Here is a 19,222-nt window from a genome sequence, read left to right as displayed (position 1 = left end):
TCACATACACGAATACAAATACAGCAGTCGAATTATAAAAATATGACAACATACTTTCAGCACTACCCTGTTAAAGTATTTTACAATATGCTTTCGAAAAAATTTTCTAGTCTAGAGTAGATGCATACTCAACGTTGATTTCCCTGTTCTTTTTTTCACAAAGTATAACGTAGTGATGTACTGTAATATGTTAAACTTTTGTTTGTAACAAGATTTGGGGTTGATCGTATCGTATCGCATTTTCATATTCTATGTGAAAAGTGGTCTTGAGGCCTTGGCCACGAGAATATCTGTTTTGCGCACCCACAAATTTCTTGTAATAATTTGTTCCGTTACGAACTCGCAGGCACAATTGAATGTCAGAGGCCCTCGAACAATATCAATCACACATCCACTTATAGACTTCAGCCGTACCGTTTTTTCGATTTTTTTACATGCGATCAGGACTAACCAAAATAAACTTGGCTCGTGCCAAAGACAAACAACTTTAAATTTTTTTGGACAACACAGAGCCTTGAAAAATGACGAAAAAATTTTTTTTCATCTTTTACTCTAAAATCTATAACCTTAAATTTTTTCAGACTTTTTTAAACGAAATGTGTTATTAACATTTAAAGTAGTTTACAAACGTAAAGATCAAATTGTCTTACTTCGTTCAGTTAAAAAAATGGTTTTTGAGCTCATCATAGAGTTTCCTGTTGGAGAAAGCAATAGGGTATACGTGCTCTGTTCTCCTCTACATTCATTCAGAGTTTACTTTATTTAATATGAAAAAAATTAATTAATTTTCTACAAAATTATTTCCATACGTCGCTAGGCTTCATATTTATTCATAAAAACAAATGCACAATGAATGTTTATTACTAGATAATATTGAATATTCAATTCAGTAAGCACAAGAATGATTTCAACTTCAATTTGGCTAAAATCCACGAAGACGCTCGCGCGCTTCGATGGCATTCCATCAAAAATTGTCAATCAATTAAATTGTTTAAAAGAGTTGTATGAAATTATGTGCCCTGCGTGTATACTCCAGTCAACATGTGCAAATTAAAGTTTACTCATGAGACTAACCAAAGCAAAGCTCGATAGCTGCTAAACGCGCATCAACATGTCTGGAAAAGCTCACCCACTTATTATTGATAAAACAAGTAAGCGCGTAGCGACCGATCTCGGATGAGTTTCGCACGAGCTCGGAGCTAGTCATCGCCCATCGGGAATCTAGCTGCTCGAAATTCCAGTAAAAATTCAAACTATTGGATCCCCAAAAGAAAAATACCAAATCACGAAATGAGCCGTCCTACTCGTACCATGCGCGACATGTATAAATCTAGCTTGGTCAATAAGCAACGGCCCAAAAGCGTAAGTACAACGCATTGCTCAGACCATTTACGGATGAATATATTTGAGTAATTATATAAACATTCGATGCAATTAAACGCAGGTGGGAAGATTGCGCGGCAGGTACCTATTCCGAGCGATCGTGAGGCTCGTGATCGAGTACAAGGAATGGCTGTACGAGGATCAAGCGCAGCACATGGACTCGAAGCTCGACGAAGGCGGCGACGGCGGCGAAATCGGCGTCAACGTCATGTCGCGCAAACACGCGCGCAAAGACAATCAAGAGTTCACCGCCAAGGTACGTCATTATAGACTATAAAATAAAATCGAGTTCAGTCTCTCGACACTTTTGCCGATGAATTTTTCGTTTCGTTTCTCTCCCTGCAGGACCGTTCGATTCTACTCATTCCACCGGACAAGAGGTCGAAGGAAGAAGCCGCCCACTTGGAGTGCTTGACGCGCGACTTGAAGGCCTTCAAAAAGTACCCCGAGGACGTGCGCGACGCGTTGGCGCGCGAGTGCACCTACCAGTACGTACCTGCGGGCAGGACGATCGTCAGGCAGGGTCACAAGGCCTACACGATGTACTTCGTCGTCAGGGGAGAGCTGGAAATTTTCATGGACGTCGTGGACGAGAAAACCGGTAAATCAAGGCTAAACTTCGCCGAATGAAATAAACGCGCAACACGATGAAGTCTTGAGAATAAAAATTGCGTGTCTGGTTAATTCAGGTGAAGTCACGGGTCAGAACGAGGTTGGATTGCTGCAACCCGGCGACATGATCGGTGAAATCGCTCTTCTGCACAATATTCGACGATCCGCCACGGTGATCAGCAAAAGTAGGGCGCAACAAAAAAAATGATCGTTCTATCTTTATTCCTTGAACTCATCGCTGTCCTTAACAGCTTCGGTGGATCTGCTGCTAATCACGAGGTCGCTGTTTCGCGAGTACCTGAGAGACATTCTGATGAATCAGTGGGACCAACTGCACGACGTCCTGCTCAATTTCAATTACTTCAAGGGCTGGAGCGAGAAGACCATGCGAGAGTGCTGGATCGTCAGCAAAGTCGTCAACTACGACACGAACGACGTAAGTCGATTTCGATCTTTCGACACAGTAATCCTCTACAACCCGTATGAATAAAATTTAATTTTTTTTGTCCATCAATCATCACAGATACTGCTGGGTGATGGCAAGGGTATGGTTCACTACGTGTACTTCGTAATATCCGGAGAGTGCAGATTGATCGAGCACATGCTGGTCGAAAAATACTATCTGAGGAACAAAGTCAAGTACAAATTGTTCGATAGCTCGACGATGGAGAGAAATCCGCGTCGCAGAGCGAGCAGAAGCAGAAGAATCGTCGCTTCCGACGACGATTTGAGCTCGTTGAATTTGGACACCGACAAGGTATTTGTTGCGAGTGCAGTTGTGTGTATGATTTTTTACATACCAGCGGCCCGAAAATAGCATTTCCCTATCGCTGCGCTAAACGGGATATTGCTATTTACGGGCCCGGGGTATGTAAAATCGTATACTGGCCTAGGGCAGTAATATACTATTCCTTCGTTTTGTACTGCATGACTCTTTTCTCGTCCCGCACAGCGCGACGAGACACCCGACTTCATGAAAATACTTGAAAAAAAGAAAAAAGCCGTAAATCATGTCGCCATGGATCGCATAAGCGTCATCACCGTGACGCTCCAAGACGTCGTAAGTCAAAGTTATCATTTCGACAATGTTCTTTTTTAATATTTAACGCCTTAATTATAAATGACTCGATTTTTCTGTGTTTTTTTAGTTGAACCAATGGCACGAAATAACTGATGTCGTAGAGATGCTGATCAAGCAGCCGTCGACGGCGAGTATGCAGGATTATCCGGAAAACGTCAAGACCGTGTTCATGCAGATCGGGATGTTTTATCGCGGCGCTTGCTTTGGTTTAGGCAAGCTTCTTTGTTGACTTGTACCGCCTCTCATTACTCTATCATGTAATTTTTCGATTTTGTGCGCGCAGGCGAAACGATGAGAAATCGTCGGATCATCGCAACGACGCCGGTCAAGTGTCTGCTGATACCGAATTTCTGGCTCACGCAGCACAATCGGGCCAACATCTGGGACAGAGTCAAGAGTTTCCTGAACTCCAAGTATCCCAGCAACAAGGAACTGCTCCAAAAGTACGTGGAGAATAAAAAGTGGGCCGGGTACAAGCAGGACTACGTGAAAGAGCTCATGAAGAACGGCCGACAGATACCTCTGGATACGAAACTCTACGATGTTCCGTACTCGATTAGAATCAATGCCATATCCACGGATTAGTAGTCGCGTTGAGATTCGTTTCTTCTTCGCAACAAAAAAAAAGTAACGAATACTATGTAGAAATTTACTTTAATATAAAAACAAAAAATATTTACAATTTTATTATATGTTACATGACAATTTGTACAGAAATACATGATCTATTTCATTATATAATTTGTTCGCGTTTTCTACTATTCTAATTCTATCGGTAGGCTTAAAACATAATAAATTCAGCGATAAAAATCACTCGGGCGTGTATCCTATACACCCGTAAGTATAGAATTGAACATTCGCGCGTAAAAAATTGATTTTATTTACCGAGCATCATTATGTCATTGAAAACCCGTAAATTCTCAACGAGACAACACAGAATACAAAAAAACACATTCATTTACAAACACATAACTTACATTTAAGTAGCAATTAGTCATTTTTAACGACTCGAACAATGAGAAAGAACTGTAGTACATTCAAAGCCCTATGTGATTGTTTAATGGCAGTATAACGACGCGAGCCTGGTTTTCTGTACCATTGCTCGTTGTTTATACAATTCGAAATAATCACAAGTATTAGACATCTCAGAAAAATTATCGTACCACACGTTCGAGCTTATAAATTCAAAATTTTAGCAAGCATCGCAAATGGCACAAAAATGGATTTCGAAACGTTACTTCCAGCGAGTATGTAGGTATCCTATATTATTTTGTTACAACGTAACAAAATTACTCAAAAAAACTCTTCATAAATTCATCCTTACATTTTAAAAAAATTACTTTCTAACTTCACATAATCTCACAACTGACAGATTCGCTCAAATAAAAATTATAATTCATTCAACTCTCACTCGATTCGCCTTATTCTAGTATATCAGTTTTTCGAGCCTCAGCCCATATATAACTCGGATTCAAAAAGTTCTTGTCCACTGAGCTGTCCTTGAGAAAATCAGTTTTCTGCTGCGGCATATTGACGTAATTGTCCTGCGTGTGTATTATCACTCCTGGCATATCGATCTCGTCGAGATTTCGATAATGTTGCTGTGGCTGCTGCTGTTGCTGCTGCCGCCGCTGCGCTGGCTGTGGCCTCAATTCGTGAACCTTGACGTCGACCAGCTCGAAATTCTTGGGCGTATTGCAATAGCCCGAGTCGCGATCGTATGCCGTTCGTTCTCTGCTCTTTTCTTCCTCCTGCTGCTTGACGAAGTTCTCGCGTTTCTTCTTCACATCGATCGGCTTGAGGTAGTTGTCCGCGTCGAGCTCCTCCTCGGGATCCTCGACTTTTCGCAGCATCGGCGCCGCCTCTTCGTTGTCCGAATGCGAATTGGTGGTGGTGTTGTGGCGCGACGACGAAGTATTGGGAAAATCGAAGCGTGGATTGTAGGGCGACGAGGACGAGGACGCGTCGCCTCTGGGACTGCCGAATACGCCCGACGTGTCGTCGCTGGGGCTGCGGGTCGTAGGCGCGTCCGAAAGTACGTTGGGACAATTGACGTAGTCGTGATTCGGCGAGGCGAGAAGCGAATGATCCGGGGAGGCCATCATGGTCAAGTAGTCCTTGTTGTCCTCTTGATTCGTCGCGTTCAAGTCCATGTACGGCGAGTTCATCTCGATGTACTCCTAAACGAACGAATAGCAATTGATTAAACTTATGCATTACGTAAAATGAACAACGAAAATGATGATCAAGTGTCGTCGACCATTACCTGCTTGATACGTTCATCCATGAGATCACCCAAGCTGTCGACTAATTCCGAGAACGACGGCCTGAGAACCGGCTTCGATCTCCAACACCTTTTCATAATCGAATATCTGCAAAGAAAGAGAGCATAAAGTGAGATAGAAGTAATCAAAAAGGACACCGATCGAGGTCATCTAGGGCATTCAAACTTACACATCTTCGGTGGCGTATTTGGGTCGCTCCATTCTGTAGCCCTCGATGAGCTTTTGGTACTGCTTCTCCGCCTGCATGCCCGGATAGGGGGTCTCGGCGAGCGAGAAGAACTCCCAGAGGACGATGCCAAACGACCAGATGTCCGACTGGGTCGAGAAGACGCGATCGCGTATCGACTCGATGGCCATCCACTTGATCGGCACCGGGCCGTCGCTCTTCTTCTGATAATTCTCGTCCTTGTACATGGACTTGGCCAGGCCGAAGTCGCAGATCTTGACGACGTTGTTCTCGGCCAGGAGGATGTTGCGGGCCGCCAAGTCGCCGTGCAGCACCTTGCGCTTGCACAGATACTCCATGCCGCGCGCCACCTGGAACGCCCAGAGCAGCAGGTCCTGCGTGCAGATGGGCTTGACGTTGCGCTCCTTGTAGTCGCCCTGATAGTTGGTGCTCCACTCGGGCTGCTGCTGCTGCGAGCCCACCGAGTCCACCAGGCCGTCGTTGACGTTGCCGCCGCCGATTCCGGCGACGTCCTCCGTGTCGGCGACGTAGGTGACGGCCTCGCTGTAGCCCGTCCTGTTGCCGCCGCTCGTCGTCATGAGCGTCGTCGAGGCCGTGGTCTGCTGGTTGGCCGATTGGCCGCTCACGCTACGAGCAAACGACAAAGCGGCGTACTTTACCTTGCTGCTCGGCCGCGAAACAAATAATACACAGAGAATTTTTTTTAGTTGCTTAGTACGGCGTATAGTTCGTATTAGTCACATTAGACATTTTTTGTTAATGTATTTTGTGTGAAAATTAGACATGTGCAAGCGAGAGATGGTCTTTTTTTTCAATCAAGATTTACCTGTTGCGTGTGCTGCTACGAGCGTTGCAGATGATGTCGTAACCGATATCGGGATCGATGTCACCGGTATTGGGATCGATCTGATCGATGAAATCGTCCCGGTGCTTCAGCAGATAATTGTGCAGATTGCCGTAGCGGCAATACTCCACGATTACCAACAACTCGCGCTTGGCAATGTTGTTCGTGCAGGCGCCCAGAAGATTGACGACGTTCAGATGCTTGCCCAGGTGCACCATGATCTTGAGCTCGCTGGCCAGGGCGCGTATGTAGGCGGGCTCGGCGTTGCGGCGCACCATCTTCACGGCCACCGTCGAGACGGACTCTTCGGGCAGGATGCCCCGGGCCTGGGCCTTGATCACGACGCCGAAGGCTCCACTGCCGAGCTGCTTGCCCAGCTTCAGATTGCTGCGCGGGAACTCGAATTTTCGATCGTACGGCAGGAGCTCGGCTTGATCGTCGATCGTCAGTTCGGGATTGATGCAGTCCAGGGCGCCCTCCTCGAAGTAGATCAGGCCGTCCTCCATCAGCTGTTTGCGCATCGTTTTTTCCTTCTTGATCTTGATGCAGAAGTAGGTCATCAGACCGATCAACAGCAGCACCAGAATCACGATGGCGATTATCCAAGCCAGTGACACACGAGGACCTGTAAACAAGATATCATCGTGATTACTTTGAACCTGAAGATCGTTAATCTTCTCTTGCTAATTGCCATCGAACCAAGAAATAATCTTAACTTCAATGGATTTAACAAAAATAACACACAAGTTTTGCTTCAAGCGAGTGTGAACAAACAACCGAATGAACGTTAAATAAACGATCAACCAATATAAAAATTTATGCGAACGAACAGATTTCTTGATGCATATCTTACCTTTGACCATGAACGTTTGGAACTGTTCTACCTGGCCGAATCGATTTTGGGCGATGCACGAATATTTGCCGCTATTCTTCTCCATGAGATACTTGATGGTCAACGTCTGATTGTCTTGATCGAGCGAGAATTGATCGTTGATTTTCAGCGGTTTACCGTCCTTGAAAAAAAACCAACCAAATCAGTGACGAAAATTCAATATTAAAAAGATAAATGCCTCTTTGATAAAATGTCTTTGCTTACCTTGAACCAAGTCACTTGCGGTACGGGTAGTCCGTCCACGCGGCAAATGAGGTATCGGACCTTGTGCGCCTCCTTGGCCGAGACGACCGTCTCCGTGCCGTTCATGTTGACGGACTTGAATCTCGGCGCCGAGGGCTCGCTGACGCGCAGATGATAGACCGTGTACTCGGCCTCGTTGTCGGGCGTCAGGGCGCGACAGTGAAACTCGGCCTCGTCCGCGTAGGTCAGATTGGCCAGGGTCAAGTGGCTGCGATGCGTGTACGCCGAGTCCTCGAAGGTCAGTCGCAGCTTGGCCGACTGGACGAGCGGATGATTGTTGGCGTCGAGCCACTCGACGCTCGAGAAATTGTAACTGGACGCGACGCAGGTGACGCGCAGCTCGTCGCCGATCGTCACGTTGTCCTCGGGCTCGAGGATCGTGAAGGCGTTGTTGCGCAGATCCGTGTCCGAGACGAGGACGTCCTGGAGGGCCGAGTCGCAGCCGTACTCGTTGCAGGCCGTGCAATTGATCAGGCCCGACTGGGAGACTCGGAGCTCGGTCTTGGCGTCGACGCGCGGCGGATTGCGATCGTCCACGATCTCGGTCTCGAGCTGGTCGCGCTCGCAGTCGACGAGCTGCGGATAGTGCGGACACTTGGTGTAGTACCAGCTGATCTCGGGCAGGGGATTGCCCACGACGTTGCAGTAGAACTCGGCCGGCTCGTCGATCACGTAGTACGGCTTGACGCTGTGGCCGATCACCGCCCATGGCTTGGCTGTAATGATTGCAGAAATGAGATTACATTTCGATCGATGGTACAAATAATAGAGACACGTACCCAAAACGTTGAGAGTGAAGTTCAAGGTTTTCGTCTGTTGATCGTTGTAAGCTTGCACGTGGTAAGTTCCCATGTCTTCTATCTGAACGCTGGGTATTTTCAGGGACGTCATAGAGCCGCTATTGGTCACTTGTATTCTTTGCAAAGTCGACGCGTTCTTGCCGTCCGGAGTGAACCTGCGCACCAATAAAATAATATGACAATTTTGCAAGTTTCGTTGTACAAAAACTTTTATATTGAATAATATGTATACGAACCACGTGATCACTGGCTCGGGATAGGCTTCCACCTCGATCGTGAAGCTGACCGGCTGATAAGTCTTGACGTTGAATTCTCGGCTGTCGGTGTATTTGAGTCGAAGGAACGTGTGACTCGGATCTGTGTGATTGACGAAAATTGAAAAAACGATTAAAAATCAAAATACCGTGCGGGTAAATCGTATATATTATGTAGCTGAAAAGATCGATTGTACGAACCGTGAACGTTGATGTATCTCTGGGTCTCGACAGTTTCTTTTCTCGTTACGACTCGGCAAATGTACTCGCCGTCGTCGTCCTCGGTCACGTTGTTCTCGATCAGCTCCGATATGACGAGCTTGTTGTGGTTGCCCTCGAATATCTCCACCGGGTCCACGATCATCCTCGAAGCCTGTATAAATCAACGAGGAACGAAATATCATTAATTTCAACGCGTTACAATTTTATATTATAATATCTTTAATAAACGGGTCGATCTATCTTACCGAAGTTCTCGGAGTGACCCAGTGGAATTCGTAGCGCAAGTCGGTGCCGATCACGATCTGACACTTGACGCTGAGCCTCGAGCCCTTGGTCACGTGCTCCAGGCCGGAGGAGAGAATTTCCGGCTTCTTGAGGCCCGTGGGTGTGGTCACTATGATCGTACCCTCGTAAGTGGCCACCTCGCCGTCGTCTTTTCGAATCGAGCAGACGAACGTTCCCGTGTCCTCGGCCGACAAATTTTTCACGATGAAGCCGACCTTCGGGTCGAACTTGACGTTCTCGTCCATAGTGATGTCCTGCGCGAAACGCCAATTGAATTAACACGATCGATTAGTTTGATGATGAAAAAACAATGCAAATGATGTACTTACTCTGTCGTTGATCGACAGGTCCACATGGTAATGGGGCAGCGTCGGCCGACACGGCAAGTGCAGCGGCTCGTTGGCCGGGGCAAATATCGGCGTCAGTACATCCATCTCCTCGTGAACGAAGACGGTGTCGTTCGCTGCGCAAACGAATAGAAAGAGCAAAATTTATCATCGTTGCAAGGTGCAAAGTGTGAATGCGTTAGTGAAAAAAAAAAAACTCCGGATCCTTATACTCACATCTGACGTAAACGTAGATCCAACTGGCGTTCGGGTCGTTGTAATCGCGATGCCAGCGGTCGAACTGCATTTTCGTGTGGGCGCAACCGTACCAGCCGGTGTCGCCGTAACGGACAGAGGGTCTGATGAATTTGATCGTGTTGGTGCCGTCTGCTTCATTGAACACGGGCCTACCCTCGTGTTGGATCGACGTTTTAAGCTGTTCGGAACGATTTTTATTATTATCGACATAACTCGTGATATGTGGGACGTACTGTTTTTTTTCATCGATCGCTAGGATCGACTTACCGTATCGTCCTCTTCTGGATAGTGAAAATCCATCTCGTAGGTTGCCGTGCACACGATTTCCAGTGACTCGTGCTCGTTGATTATCATTTCGGGTACGTTCGGATGGATGACCGGTTTGTGCGCTTCGCATACTACATGAACGATACAAAAAAGTAAATAAACATTTTTTTATATATAGTTTCATCTATCAATAGCTTGTAATTGATGCTCAAGTTTCACCGATCGAGACAATTTAAGATTCGTATTAAAAGCAATCGCTTATCGAGGATTATAATATTCGAGTTATTTTATCGAGCTTAGAAGCAATTTGATCTATACAGATTGTAGCGTGCATATCTTTAGGTTTTTGTAATATTTATGCGCAGTCCATAGCCACGCGATCATTTACGATCATTTAGCCTCAATTAAAAATAATCTTTCTCGATGTCATTTGAAATTTTCTCGACGCTTCATAGGGCATGATAAATCGCATCAGAAAATTATACCCAAACCATCTTAGGCAACCTTTGTCTATTTTAACTGCACTTTTGAAGCATCATTCATAGGCAAAGTCGTCAATCGGGATAAAATAAACAACAATTGACATTGTAAAGAATGCATACCCGCAGGCATTAACGTATCAATTTACATACGTAGGTACATTTTCAAATTCGGAGTCAAAGCGAAAGCGAAAAAAGCTTGCATCAACGTTGATTGAATTTAATTCAAATCGGTGGAATAGCCTGAATTTTCACCTCCACATACCCCTCATTTAAACGCATCATCGAGTGCGAATATGAGTTAAGTTAGATTTCAATTTTTGGCGCGGTCAAAAGATAAATGTATGTACGTGATGCTCAACTTGAGTAAAGGTGTGCATGAACGGCGCTTACGATGTATCCACAAAATACCATCAAAGCACGTCGACTTTGGAGTAAGATAACGATAACGAAAAAAAAGGGAATGCCCCGAATTATGCGGAAATGTCACAATTAGACAAATCTATTATCGCTACATTATATTTTTGACGAGCAGCACACGACGATGGACGCATGGCGCAGAAAGTCCAATCTTTCCTGCGATTGGCATAGATATGCTAAACGCGCAGTACACATGCTAATATGCGTATTCTTTTCGAAACGGTTCATTTTCTAGTATATCCTACAGCAGACACACATTACATTTTAAGGCGTGTTGCTGTATATGCGCGATAAGGATTGCCTTTATCTTTTACTCCTCGACACATTCTTCCTGTTGTGCGTACGCAGATCAGTTCAACTAACTTTCATACAACTATCGTTGCTGGTCTATGAGTATATCGCGAGATTTGAACCATCAACTTTTTATTTGCGGGTGAATATTATTTAATCGCATCCGCGCGAACTATTATCAAAATTTTCTGTTAACCGCTCGATCGCGGTGGCTTAGAGAAGACGTGACGATGCGCCACGCGCGGCCACGAATAAGAATACAAATTCATCGGTCGATCGAAGGACATATTTATAGCATCAAGTGTCGAAATATAATCGGCATGACATATGCAGTATAGCATAATAATTGCCCAATGCGAAAGTTTCGTTTGGGAATTCTGCAAGGTCCCTCCGACTCGTGTATTCGCGTGCGATGACATTACCCATCTCGACTCTTGCGAAATGGATGCTGATAATTTTATCCAATTTGACCCGCGCGCGCATCGCTTCGATAGTGTAAAAACCGAAAAATTTTAATGAATTCCCTCGACGATCGGCGAACGAGTTGAATATTAAATTTTGGCAATCGGTTAGTTTTACGGGGGAAAATACACTTCGACGCTTATGCGTTATGCGCTTCGACGCTCTACAATAACACGACCGGATCGTAGATCGTATCATTATATTTATGTAAATTGTGACGATCGAGATAAGAGGAGCGATCGAACGCGCTCGCGACTTGGATATCGATAAACCGGACGAAAAAACGTCTATACGATTTCAAATATACAATATATAAAAGTCGATCAAATAGAGGCTGCTTTTATAATATGCCCGCTGTGCATCGAGGCGATAAAATTCGATCGGAATCTCGCAGCGAACGTAAGATATAATTTTATATTGTTGATTCGCAGAATTTTAAGAATGACGATGAATGAACGTGTGTATTTTCATAAACAATTATGCCACATAATATTATGCATCGTAATTGACCGTGAATGCTGCAATTGGAACTTGGCGCACGTATAGTGCAATAAAAACTAGTGCGCCTTTTGATTAATTCCGATTCCGCGGATCGATTCCGAATCAATTATCGGAAAGCTAAGCGCGCGACATGGCTTAACGCTAAGCGTGGGAGTAATTTTTATCGGCATAACTCGCGCGCGCACGTGTAATTCCGCGAGTGCGTGTGTATATAATACTTATTATAAAACGATAATTCGCTGTCAATACCGGAAGCATTATCCAAATATCGGTCTCATAATGTACACGACGAATGATTGACTCGAAAATCACACCTTAGCTCGAGACTAATATTTTTTGTTCGAGGAGGGGACGTCGCGATGATTTTTGGAGTCAACGTTTCTGCGAACATTGCATTATAGCGTACAATAGTGTAAGGCACGTACACTACACGCGAAGTTTCGAAAGTGCGTAATACACCAAAATGGAAAAGCCGGGCATATCATGTTCGACATAATATATAAGTAAGCGCGTCGCGCGTGTGACGGCCGCGTTGTGTGTACTCGCGCGCGTATACATGTATTCCTCTCTCTCTCATCAGGTGCGTGATTCATACTGAAATTTATCTCGCTCGTTTCAGAAAAATACTGCCTGTCTGTGTGTATAATGGTTTATCCGTGCGCGCGCGCGCGCCTACCTCGTCGCCGTGAGATATCTAAACTATGAGTACGTTATTATTACATGTCTCGATCCGTGCGGTGTCTAATAAGTCAATTTCACGAAACTATCCCGGGATATATAATGTGTGTGTGTGTGTGTGTGTGTGTAGAATATTAGGCATCGCGTTTGTATTTTAATTAATTCGACTTTGACACACACACACACACTCGGACACACGCGCGTGTGCGCACATGCCGATGTCATCGGTATTTTAATGAGCCTTTTCGTTTCCTTCTTGTTTCCTATTATTCTCTTTTCGACTTTTCACGTTTTCAAAAAACGGATTTTTATTGTACATCGGCGCGAATAGAAGAAGAATGCAAAGGTGCACGCAAGGCTAAAAACTATACGCGATTTTACGACGCGGTACCGTATATAACATATATACAAAACGCAGTCATGCACTGACACACGCGCGCGCGCATATTATTTACGAGAGAAACCTCTCGCGCGCGAGTAACCGGTTTCGCTGGCTGCGCGAAGGGCTGGCCGCTGACGTCACCTTTCCAATATTAAACATCTTGACTCGCGCGCGTCTCAATATCCTTACTTCCTCTCGAAATGTCGCGCTCGCGGCCATCGTGAGCAAAGCGGAACCATCATCCGCTTATACACAGAGGTGTATAATAAGAAATTACGTGGCTCGCATTTGTACCTATGTACGTATAGTAGTAACTATTCTGCACTGTATATCGCAAACACACGTGTGCGGATAGCGATCGTTATTGTTATTATTCGACGCAGTCGTCGTCGCGTGCAATTATGCAAAGAGAATCAAAGCGCGAACGAGCCTCGTCGGGCGTGTTCCCCGCACATGTGTGTATGCGTGCGCGTAATAGGTATGCTGCCTGCAGTGCTCATCGCGGCCGCGAGCACGCGCCCGTGCAGTGCAATTCGTGCGCTCTATACATACAAGTACAGTTGTGCCGCCGCTTCTCTTACCTGTTGGTATCGAGAACGTCAAAGTCAGGCCCAAGAGCAGCAGCAACAGCTGCCGCTGCCGCGGCCGTTTCTCCTCCGAATTCATCGTGACTCCTTTGCAGGGTTTTTTTCGTCTTTGTCCTTGCGTCGATGGTTCGCTCTCTCTCTCTCTCTCTCTCCGGCTTGGGTTTATTATTTTCTAAAACTTTCCAATCCGACACATGACAGTCTCTGAATCAGCGCCCACGAGTGGCTGCACTTTTTATTCTAGCACACTGCACTCGCTTACTCCTTGCGGAGCATCTCTCTTTTATTTATGTCAGTTATACCGCGCACTGGTGCACCTTTGTATTGTTGTTTTTGGTACGTATTCGCGAATAAATAGTAAAATGTCGTATATTCCTTGCGTCTCGGCACGCGGCCTTCGACTGACTGACTGCGACTGTGACTCTCCGCGCGTATAACATACACGCACGGCTTATACACCGCAGAGCTCACTGTTTGTATTCTCGTATGTGTGTGTGTGTGTGTGTGTGTGAACTCACACACATGGACGAGCATTACCGACTCTTCCACTTTGAGAGAGGAGCACATACACGAGAGCCGATACACGAGTCCCCACTTTCGAGACCCGAGACGCGATCGCCGCGCTTTTTCGACACGATCGTTCGTTGCCGATCCACGCCTCGGCTATGTACAAAAAATAAACACGCGATCGGTGCATCTCGCGCCCAAACGAATAGTCGCGGGTAATTTTATACGCTATTGCATTACCGATTCGTTTTGAGCATCGATAAAGACTAAATGCAGCGTGTCAACGAGCCGAGATAACAAGGGTATAATAGAGAAAAAAGAGATACACTTGTCCCCCGAGGGGGAAGCATCAGTCTAAATAAACATAGAGACAAGTGCGGGCGCGCGCGATAAGCAATTGTACGCTGCGCTGTCGAGCATACGTATATATTACAAGTATAAGCGCCGCGAACCCTGTCGAATCAAAGTTTTTCTTTTTTTTTCTTTTATCGCGCAGTAGTCGTCGCGAGAAGATACCAATTGGCGTCGTCGCGTTCATAATAGCGTTATTACTTACGGATTTTCGAGCTCCTACCGATTAATGTATATAGATCGATCGCGACAAGTGGATAGCAATAGATAGGCCTTACAGAGGCATGAGACGCTATTTTTCATTTCAACGCTTGGAATACATAATAATTGAAAGTTCATCGATGAAAGTAGGCTTGTATGTATAGCTGTGTCAATGACAAACTAGCGTGCGGACACGCGTGCGAGTATATAGCTCTATCTCCGGTTCGAATCTGTATATACCCGCAGTTATTATTATGAGCAAATAATCACGCTAATTATGACTACACGCGCCTAAAATTGGTCCAGTAACGAGATCATTTCGCTATCATCCCAAAATTATTGAATCATTAATTTTTCCCCCGTACATATTTTTTCCCCGACTCATGAAAGCAGCTTGCGTAAATAAATCGATCAACGATTTATACATACGATAGTTTTATATAGCCATGCAGATCATGGGTTTATACGCGCGCGCAGATGGCACTATTCAGTCGAAGCTCGATTCAGCAGCCGCAGCATAACATGCAGGCTTGGAATATTTATTATATACGGTTCTTCCCGCATCTCTGCCAAGTATCTATATCACACCGCTGCTGCGCTTCTGCTTCGTATTCTTCGTCAAAGCGATTTTAGATGTGAGAAATTCTCGAGAGAGCGAGAAAGAGACGCTTGCGGCAAGGCGTAAATCCCGTTAGCGCGTGAAACAACAAACTTCCGAAATCACGGGCGTAAACCCTTGAGTCATTGTTTGATAGGCTATTTTCGGAAGTAGTGCTCCGAGTGAAAAGGAATATATATACTTTGCTCGCTGGCCCGTGGTGCGACAAAAAAAACCTTAAACGTGAAAAGTCATGCTACGCGCTGAGCGAGTTCATGCATATATAGTAATATTTTAATTACGGTGTTTTGAGTTATGCCCTTAAATTCAACGAGGCCGTGGAGTAATTGACAGAAATCGCGGTCGTACAAATTTGAATGCTTTTAAAAGGCATTCCCAATCGTGTTACGATTCAAACTTGTGGAATTTTTCAAATATATTCATTTTAAAACTTTGCCAACAGACCGTAGAGAAAGGAAGCATTTCCTTTTGCACGATAAGCGCTATTATTATACTCTTGCTTATCGACTGTACAAAACCGTGTTTACGAACAAAATAATGTTTGCCCCCACCGCAGTCGTTCTAACGTATCGCCAACTTTTTTTCATGATTTAATGTGAACTCTGACTTTTTTTTTGGCACAAATCAAATCTCGTTTTTAAATTTATCTGCCATAATTGGACGTTTCTCTGAATAATTATTATGTAACTTAATTACTTGAGACTGTAATGAATTTAACTCACGATTTAATTCAGGACAAAAAAAGAAAGATTTTAACAAACGTAAAAGTAGTTCGTTTTCATTTCTTTAAAAAAGAAAATAAAACAATGAAAAACATTCAGTATCACTGCTCAAGGTAAACGTCGATAGTTTAGGATTTTTCAACTAAAGTATAAGTGAAATACCATAATCTTTCATTTATAAGAATAACTATAAAAACGTTTCAAAATCATGAAATTATAAAAGCAATCTAAGTGATATAACAATCTTAAGAGTCAATTTTCGTTATTTGATTGAATTCTTATTCCAAATAATTACTTGGTAGTTCTCTTGGAACTGCGTAAATTTATTTGCACCAAAAACTTGTTTATTTATCACGAGTCTTAAAATAAAATCATTACGATGAAGAAGGTCAAGGTAATGCTCATTTAACTAATATATCTGAACAAAAATTTATTTATCGTCATGAACAATAAAATAAGAGTTTCATAATACATAAATGCACAATGAGTTTCATTGATTCAGTACAAAGTCTTAATTCATCTATAGGCTTAAAACAAGATCGCTGCACCATTTTAACTATACATATGGACCACCATTTAATACATCAATATTTGTTTGCTACAATTTTTCAAGCTAAGCTTCTAATTTAATGAAAAGTATTAATTGAACACTACCAGTATAATTAACATAAATTCGTTTGCTGTCATGTTCGTAAAATAAAGATAAAAAGGATGAGCGTTTTTCAAGTGATATCAGTCGCGTCTGTGTGACAATTTTGTTTTTGAAAACCATCGTGATACGAGGTATCTTACGGAAAATTTGTATAATTTGAGAATGGAATTTGTATACATTTTTTGATACTAAACCAAACGCTAGAAAATATTTGAATGGTCTATTTTTAGCAAAATGACACTTATTTTCCAAAATTATAAATTTACAATAGATTGTAAATTAACTCAAATATTGCTTTTCATAATGTGCGTTAGTATTTTAATTGATTTTTTAATTTTTTTTAAGAGCGACGTCTTTATTTAAAATAAAAGCAAAAATTTTCAAGTTTTCTTTGAAATTTATATTCAGTATTTTTCAGTACAAAAAATTAAGCATCTTCAAGAGAACATTAATATGAAACCACTTTCAATTTTGAAAAATCTTGAATAAAAATCGCATGATTAAAATTTGAAAATTTTCATTTTTACCTAGTCTTTGGCATATGCCCGATTCTATTGCCAGTTCTATGTGCTTTTTTTGATAATGCAATGTATTTTTAAGCATTCTATACTTTTGTACAAAATCGTTTTAATTAATTTGATTCTATAAAAGTGCATAAGTTATATGGCCAACTAACTTATACAAGTTATCTTATTTTAGTATTACAGTTTAATCAATACTTTTAAGGTCACTAGAGGGTGAGAAAACCCAACGATTTTTTGACACTAGAAGTCTCTGGTAGAGAAATAGCCCATTTTCTCAATCCTGTGAGCAATACTGAACTTGTGACAAGAATTGCTCCACCAATTGAAAATTTATTTGGTATTTCATTGAAAAATAGTATTTCCCAAAAAAATGCAAAAACAATATCTGCTGACCTGGCAATGGCGACTGGCCCAGCCTGTTCCATCTGAAGTGCCAATGTTAATAGTATTTGTCCTCCAAAACTAAAAAGAGCTAGAGCAACTATTAACAATCTGCAATAGTAAAACAATTTATAGAATCAATAAAAGTCATTCCATGAAATTAGTATTATTTTTACCTTTCTTTTCCGCATTGAGGCAAGCACAAAGCTCCAATAGCCCAAGAAACTAAAACAGTTTGAACTAAAGCAAAAGATCCAAAATTGGTCATTATAACAGAGAAGTGCAGCCCTTTCAAAGCCCTTAAAAGGACATATGCATTAGCCCCAAATAAGGTGGCAGAAAGAGCTGCCATTGCACCCCATAAATCCTCTTGCTCAGTATCTATATTACTATCTGTCAAAGAATTCACAGTTTTACCAAATATAATTGGTGGACGGGTAATCAATACAACACCTATGAGTGTCAAGCATATTGTAACTACATTGAACAGACCACATGGCTCTTTTAAAAATATTCTGGCAAATATTGCTACAAATACTGGTACTGAAAAGACAATTACAGATGCATCTGCCAAAGGCATGTGTCTAAAAGCATAAAAGCTTAACATTAGCCCCGTAGCTCCTATAAAACTTCTTAAGATTAACATGAGACGTCTTCCTTTAGGAAAAGGATGAGCCCCTTTGTATATAACAATTGGAATTGCTGGTAATAAAACTCCTACAAATCTGAAGGCAGCTAACTCCATAGGATTTATCTGTAAATTACAATTATTTATTCTTTTAATTCATGGAACTAGCTCAATTATTTCAAAATTACCAATTATCTTTGAATACGTTATACTTACATTTACTAAATATTTAACAATGACACTACATAATGAAAAAAACAAGGATGATACTGTAGCTAAGATAAGGCCAAGATAAGGACATGTTTTGCACTTTGGTAAAGAAATATTACTTTGTCGCGGTGGATTTTGGCACTCTATATCCGCGTCGACTAGATGCTGCAATTCTACGTTTTCTGGCATATCTGAAATTACAAATACGAGTTTCAGCTCTTCATCGACAATCCACTTGACATGTATGTCACGGCAACACTTACTGCAATTGTGATATGTAATATCACAGGTATACGACTAGAATCTTTGCGAAGTGGACGAATTACGAATCCATCAATTTTTGTTTCATTAGCCCGCGATGCAGTTTTCATTGATCAAACGGAAAAACGTGAAATAAATTGAAGTGCGAGTCGTTTTGCGCTGCACATGACGATGACTTGCATCGAGCAGCACCGCGATACAAGGACTAGAGGTGTAAAAAGAGGCGCGCACCTCATGGCTCGATACGATGTTTGCGCAACTTGGCTAATTAATCGCAAAACATCGTGCGGGTCAGCAAAGTGAAATAGACACCGCCGACGCCGCCACAAGCCACTTCACTTATTATCGTCAAATTGGTGTATTTTTTGCGCTGCCTCGCCGCCGCTGCGGGGAACTGTACTGTAACCAATCAGCTGGAGTCAGCTGG

At 43.0% G+C, this 19,222-nt stretch overlaps 3 protein-coding genes across 5 annotated transcripts; 1 reads left to right on the top strand and 2 right to left on the bottom strand.

Moving 5' to 3' along the window:
- Positions 1–1,276: 1,276 nt before the first annotated feature.
- On the top strand, positions 1,277–3,661 carry LOC106652987. Its single transcript, XM_014372199.2, has 9 exons — positions 1,277–1,362; positions 1,445–1,639; positions 1,729–1,984; positions 2,073–2,180; positions 2,247–2,431; positions 2,519–2,752; positions 2,948–3,055; positions 3,144–3,288; positions 3,360–3,661. The coding sequence occupies exons 1-9, from the start codon at positions 1,291–1,293 to the stop codon at positions 3,659–3,661; spliced, it is 1,605 nt and encodes a 534-aa protein (XP_014227685.2). The 5' UTR covers positions 1,277–1,290.
- A 50-nt stretch (positions 3,662–3,711) lies between these two features.
- On the bottom strand, positions 3,712–17,788 carry LOC106653230 (vascular endothelial growth factor receptor kdr-like). 3 transcript variants are annotated; one of them, XM_014372601.1, is made up of 14 exons: positions 17,709–17,788; positions 9,940–10,070; positions 9,652–9,850; positions 9,418–9,551; positions 9,049–9,342; positions 8,783–8,954; positions 8,564–8,684; positions 8,307–8,482; positions 7,489–8,243; positions 7,246–7,405; positions 6,375–7,017; positions 5,531–6,211; positions 5,343–5,448; positions 3,712–5,256 (listed from the first exon to the last, which is right to left on the bottom strand). In XM_014372601.1, exons 2-14 carry the CDS (start codon positions 10,024–10,026, stop codon positions 4,498–4,500), a joined length of 4,287 nt encoding a protein of 1,428 aa, XP_014228087.1. In that variant the 5' UTR covers positions 10,027–10,070; positions 17,709–17,788; the 3' UTR covers positions 3,712–4,497. The 3 variants fall into 3 exon arrangements, with proteins under 3 accessions (XP_014228087.1, XP_014228085.1, XP_014228086.1); XM_014372599.2 differs by lacking the exon at positions 17,709–17,788 and adding an exon at positions 13,734–14,135; XM_014372600.2 differs by lacking the exon at positions 17,709–17,788 and adding an exon at positions 13,734–14,135 and having other exon boundaries at positions 5,531–6,175.
- Positions 16,565–19,174, bottom strand: LOC106653232 (solute carrier family 35 member G1). The gene is made up of 4 exons (XM_014372602.2): positions 18,798–19,174; positions 18,541–18,725; positions 17,873–18,450; positions 16,565–17,807 (listed from the first exon to the last, which is right to left on the bottom strand). Exons 2-4 carry the CDS (start codon positions 18,721–18,723, stop codon positions 17,522–17,524), a joined length of 1,047 nt encoding a protein of 348 aa, XP_014228088.1. The 5' UTR covers positions 18,724–18,725; positions 18,798–19,174; the 3' UTR covers positions 16,565–17,521.
- Positions 19,175–19,222: the final 48 nt, after the last annotated feature.

The sequence above is a fragment of the Trichogramma pretiosum genome, unplaced genomic scaffold (assembly GCF_000599845.2).
Source record: "Trichogramma pretiosum strain Unisexual culture from Peru unplaced genomic scaffold, Tpre_2.0 scaffold30, whole genome shotgun sequence".
Lineage (NCBI taxonomy): Eukaryota > Metazoa > Arthropoda > Insecta > Hymenoptera > Trichogrammatidae > Trichogramma > Trichogramma pretiosum.
Note: the sequence above shows the minus strand (reverse complement) of the source record. Positions and strands in the feature narration are given on the sequence as shown.

What these genes read in the sequence shown, in the direction of transcription:
- LOC106653230 (XM_014372599.2), bottom strand. Translation starts at nt 13,818, where the DNA reads ATGAATTCGGAGGAGAAACGGCCGCGGCAGCGGCAGCTGTTGCTGCTG. An exon ending in GATCTACGTTTACGTCAGAT is followed by an intron (nt 9,552 to 9,651) that starts GTGAGTATAAGG and finishes TCGTTTGCGCAG; the next exon opens with CGAACGACACCGTCTTCGTT. An exon ending in AAATACGCCACCGAAGATGT is followed by an intron (nt 5,449 to 5,530) that starts GTAAGTTTGAAT and finishes CTTTCTTTGCAG; the next exon opens with ATATTCGATTATGAAAAGGT.
- LOC106653232 (XM_014372602.2), bottom strand. Translation starts at nt 18,723, where the DNA reads ATGCCAGAAAACGTAGAATTGCAGCATCTAGTCGACGCGGATATAGAG. An exon ending in TTGTTAAATATTTAGTAAAT is followed by an intron (nt 18,451 to 18,540) that starts GTAAGTATAACG and finishes TGTAATTTACAG; the next exon opens with ATAAATCCTATGGAGTTAGC. An exon ending in CCTCAATGCGGAAAAGAAAG is followed by an intron (nt 17,808 to 17,872) that starts GTAAAAATAATA and finishes TTACTATTGCAG; the next exon opens with ATTGTTAATAGTTGCTCTAG.
- LOC106652987 (XM_014372199.2), top strand. Translation starts at nt 1,291, where the DNA reads ATGAGCCGTCCTACTCGTACCATGCGCGACATGTATAAATCTAGCTTG. An exon ending in ATCAAGAGTTCACCGCCAAG is followed by an intron (nt 1,640 to 1,728) that starts GTACGTCATTAT and finishes CTCTCCCTGCAG; the next exon opens with GACCGTTCGATTCTACTCAT. An exon ending in CGCCACGGTGATCAGCAAAA is followed by an intron (nt 2,181 to 2,246) that starts GTAGGGCGCAAC and finishes TGTCCTTAACAG; the next exon opens with CTTCGGTGGATCTGCTGCTA.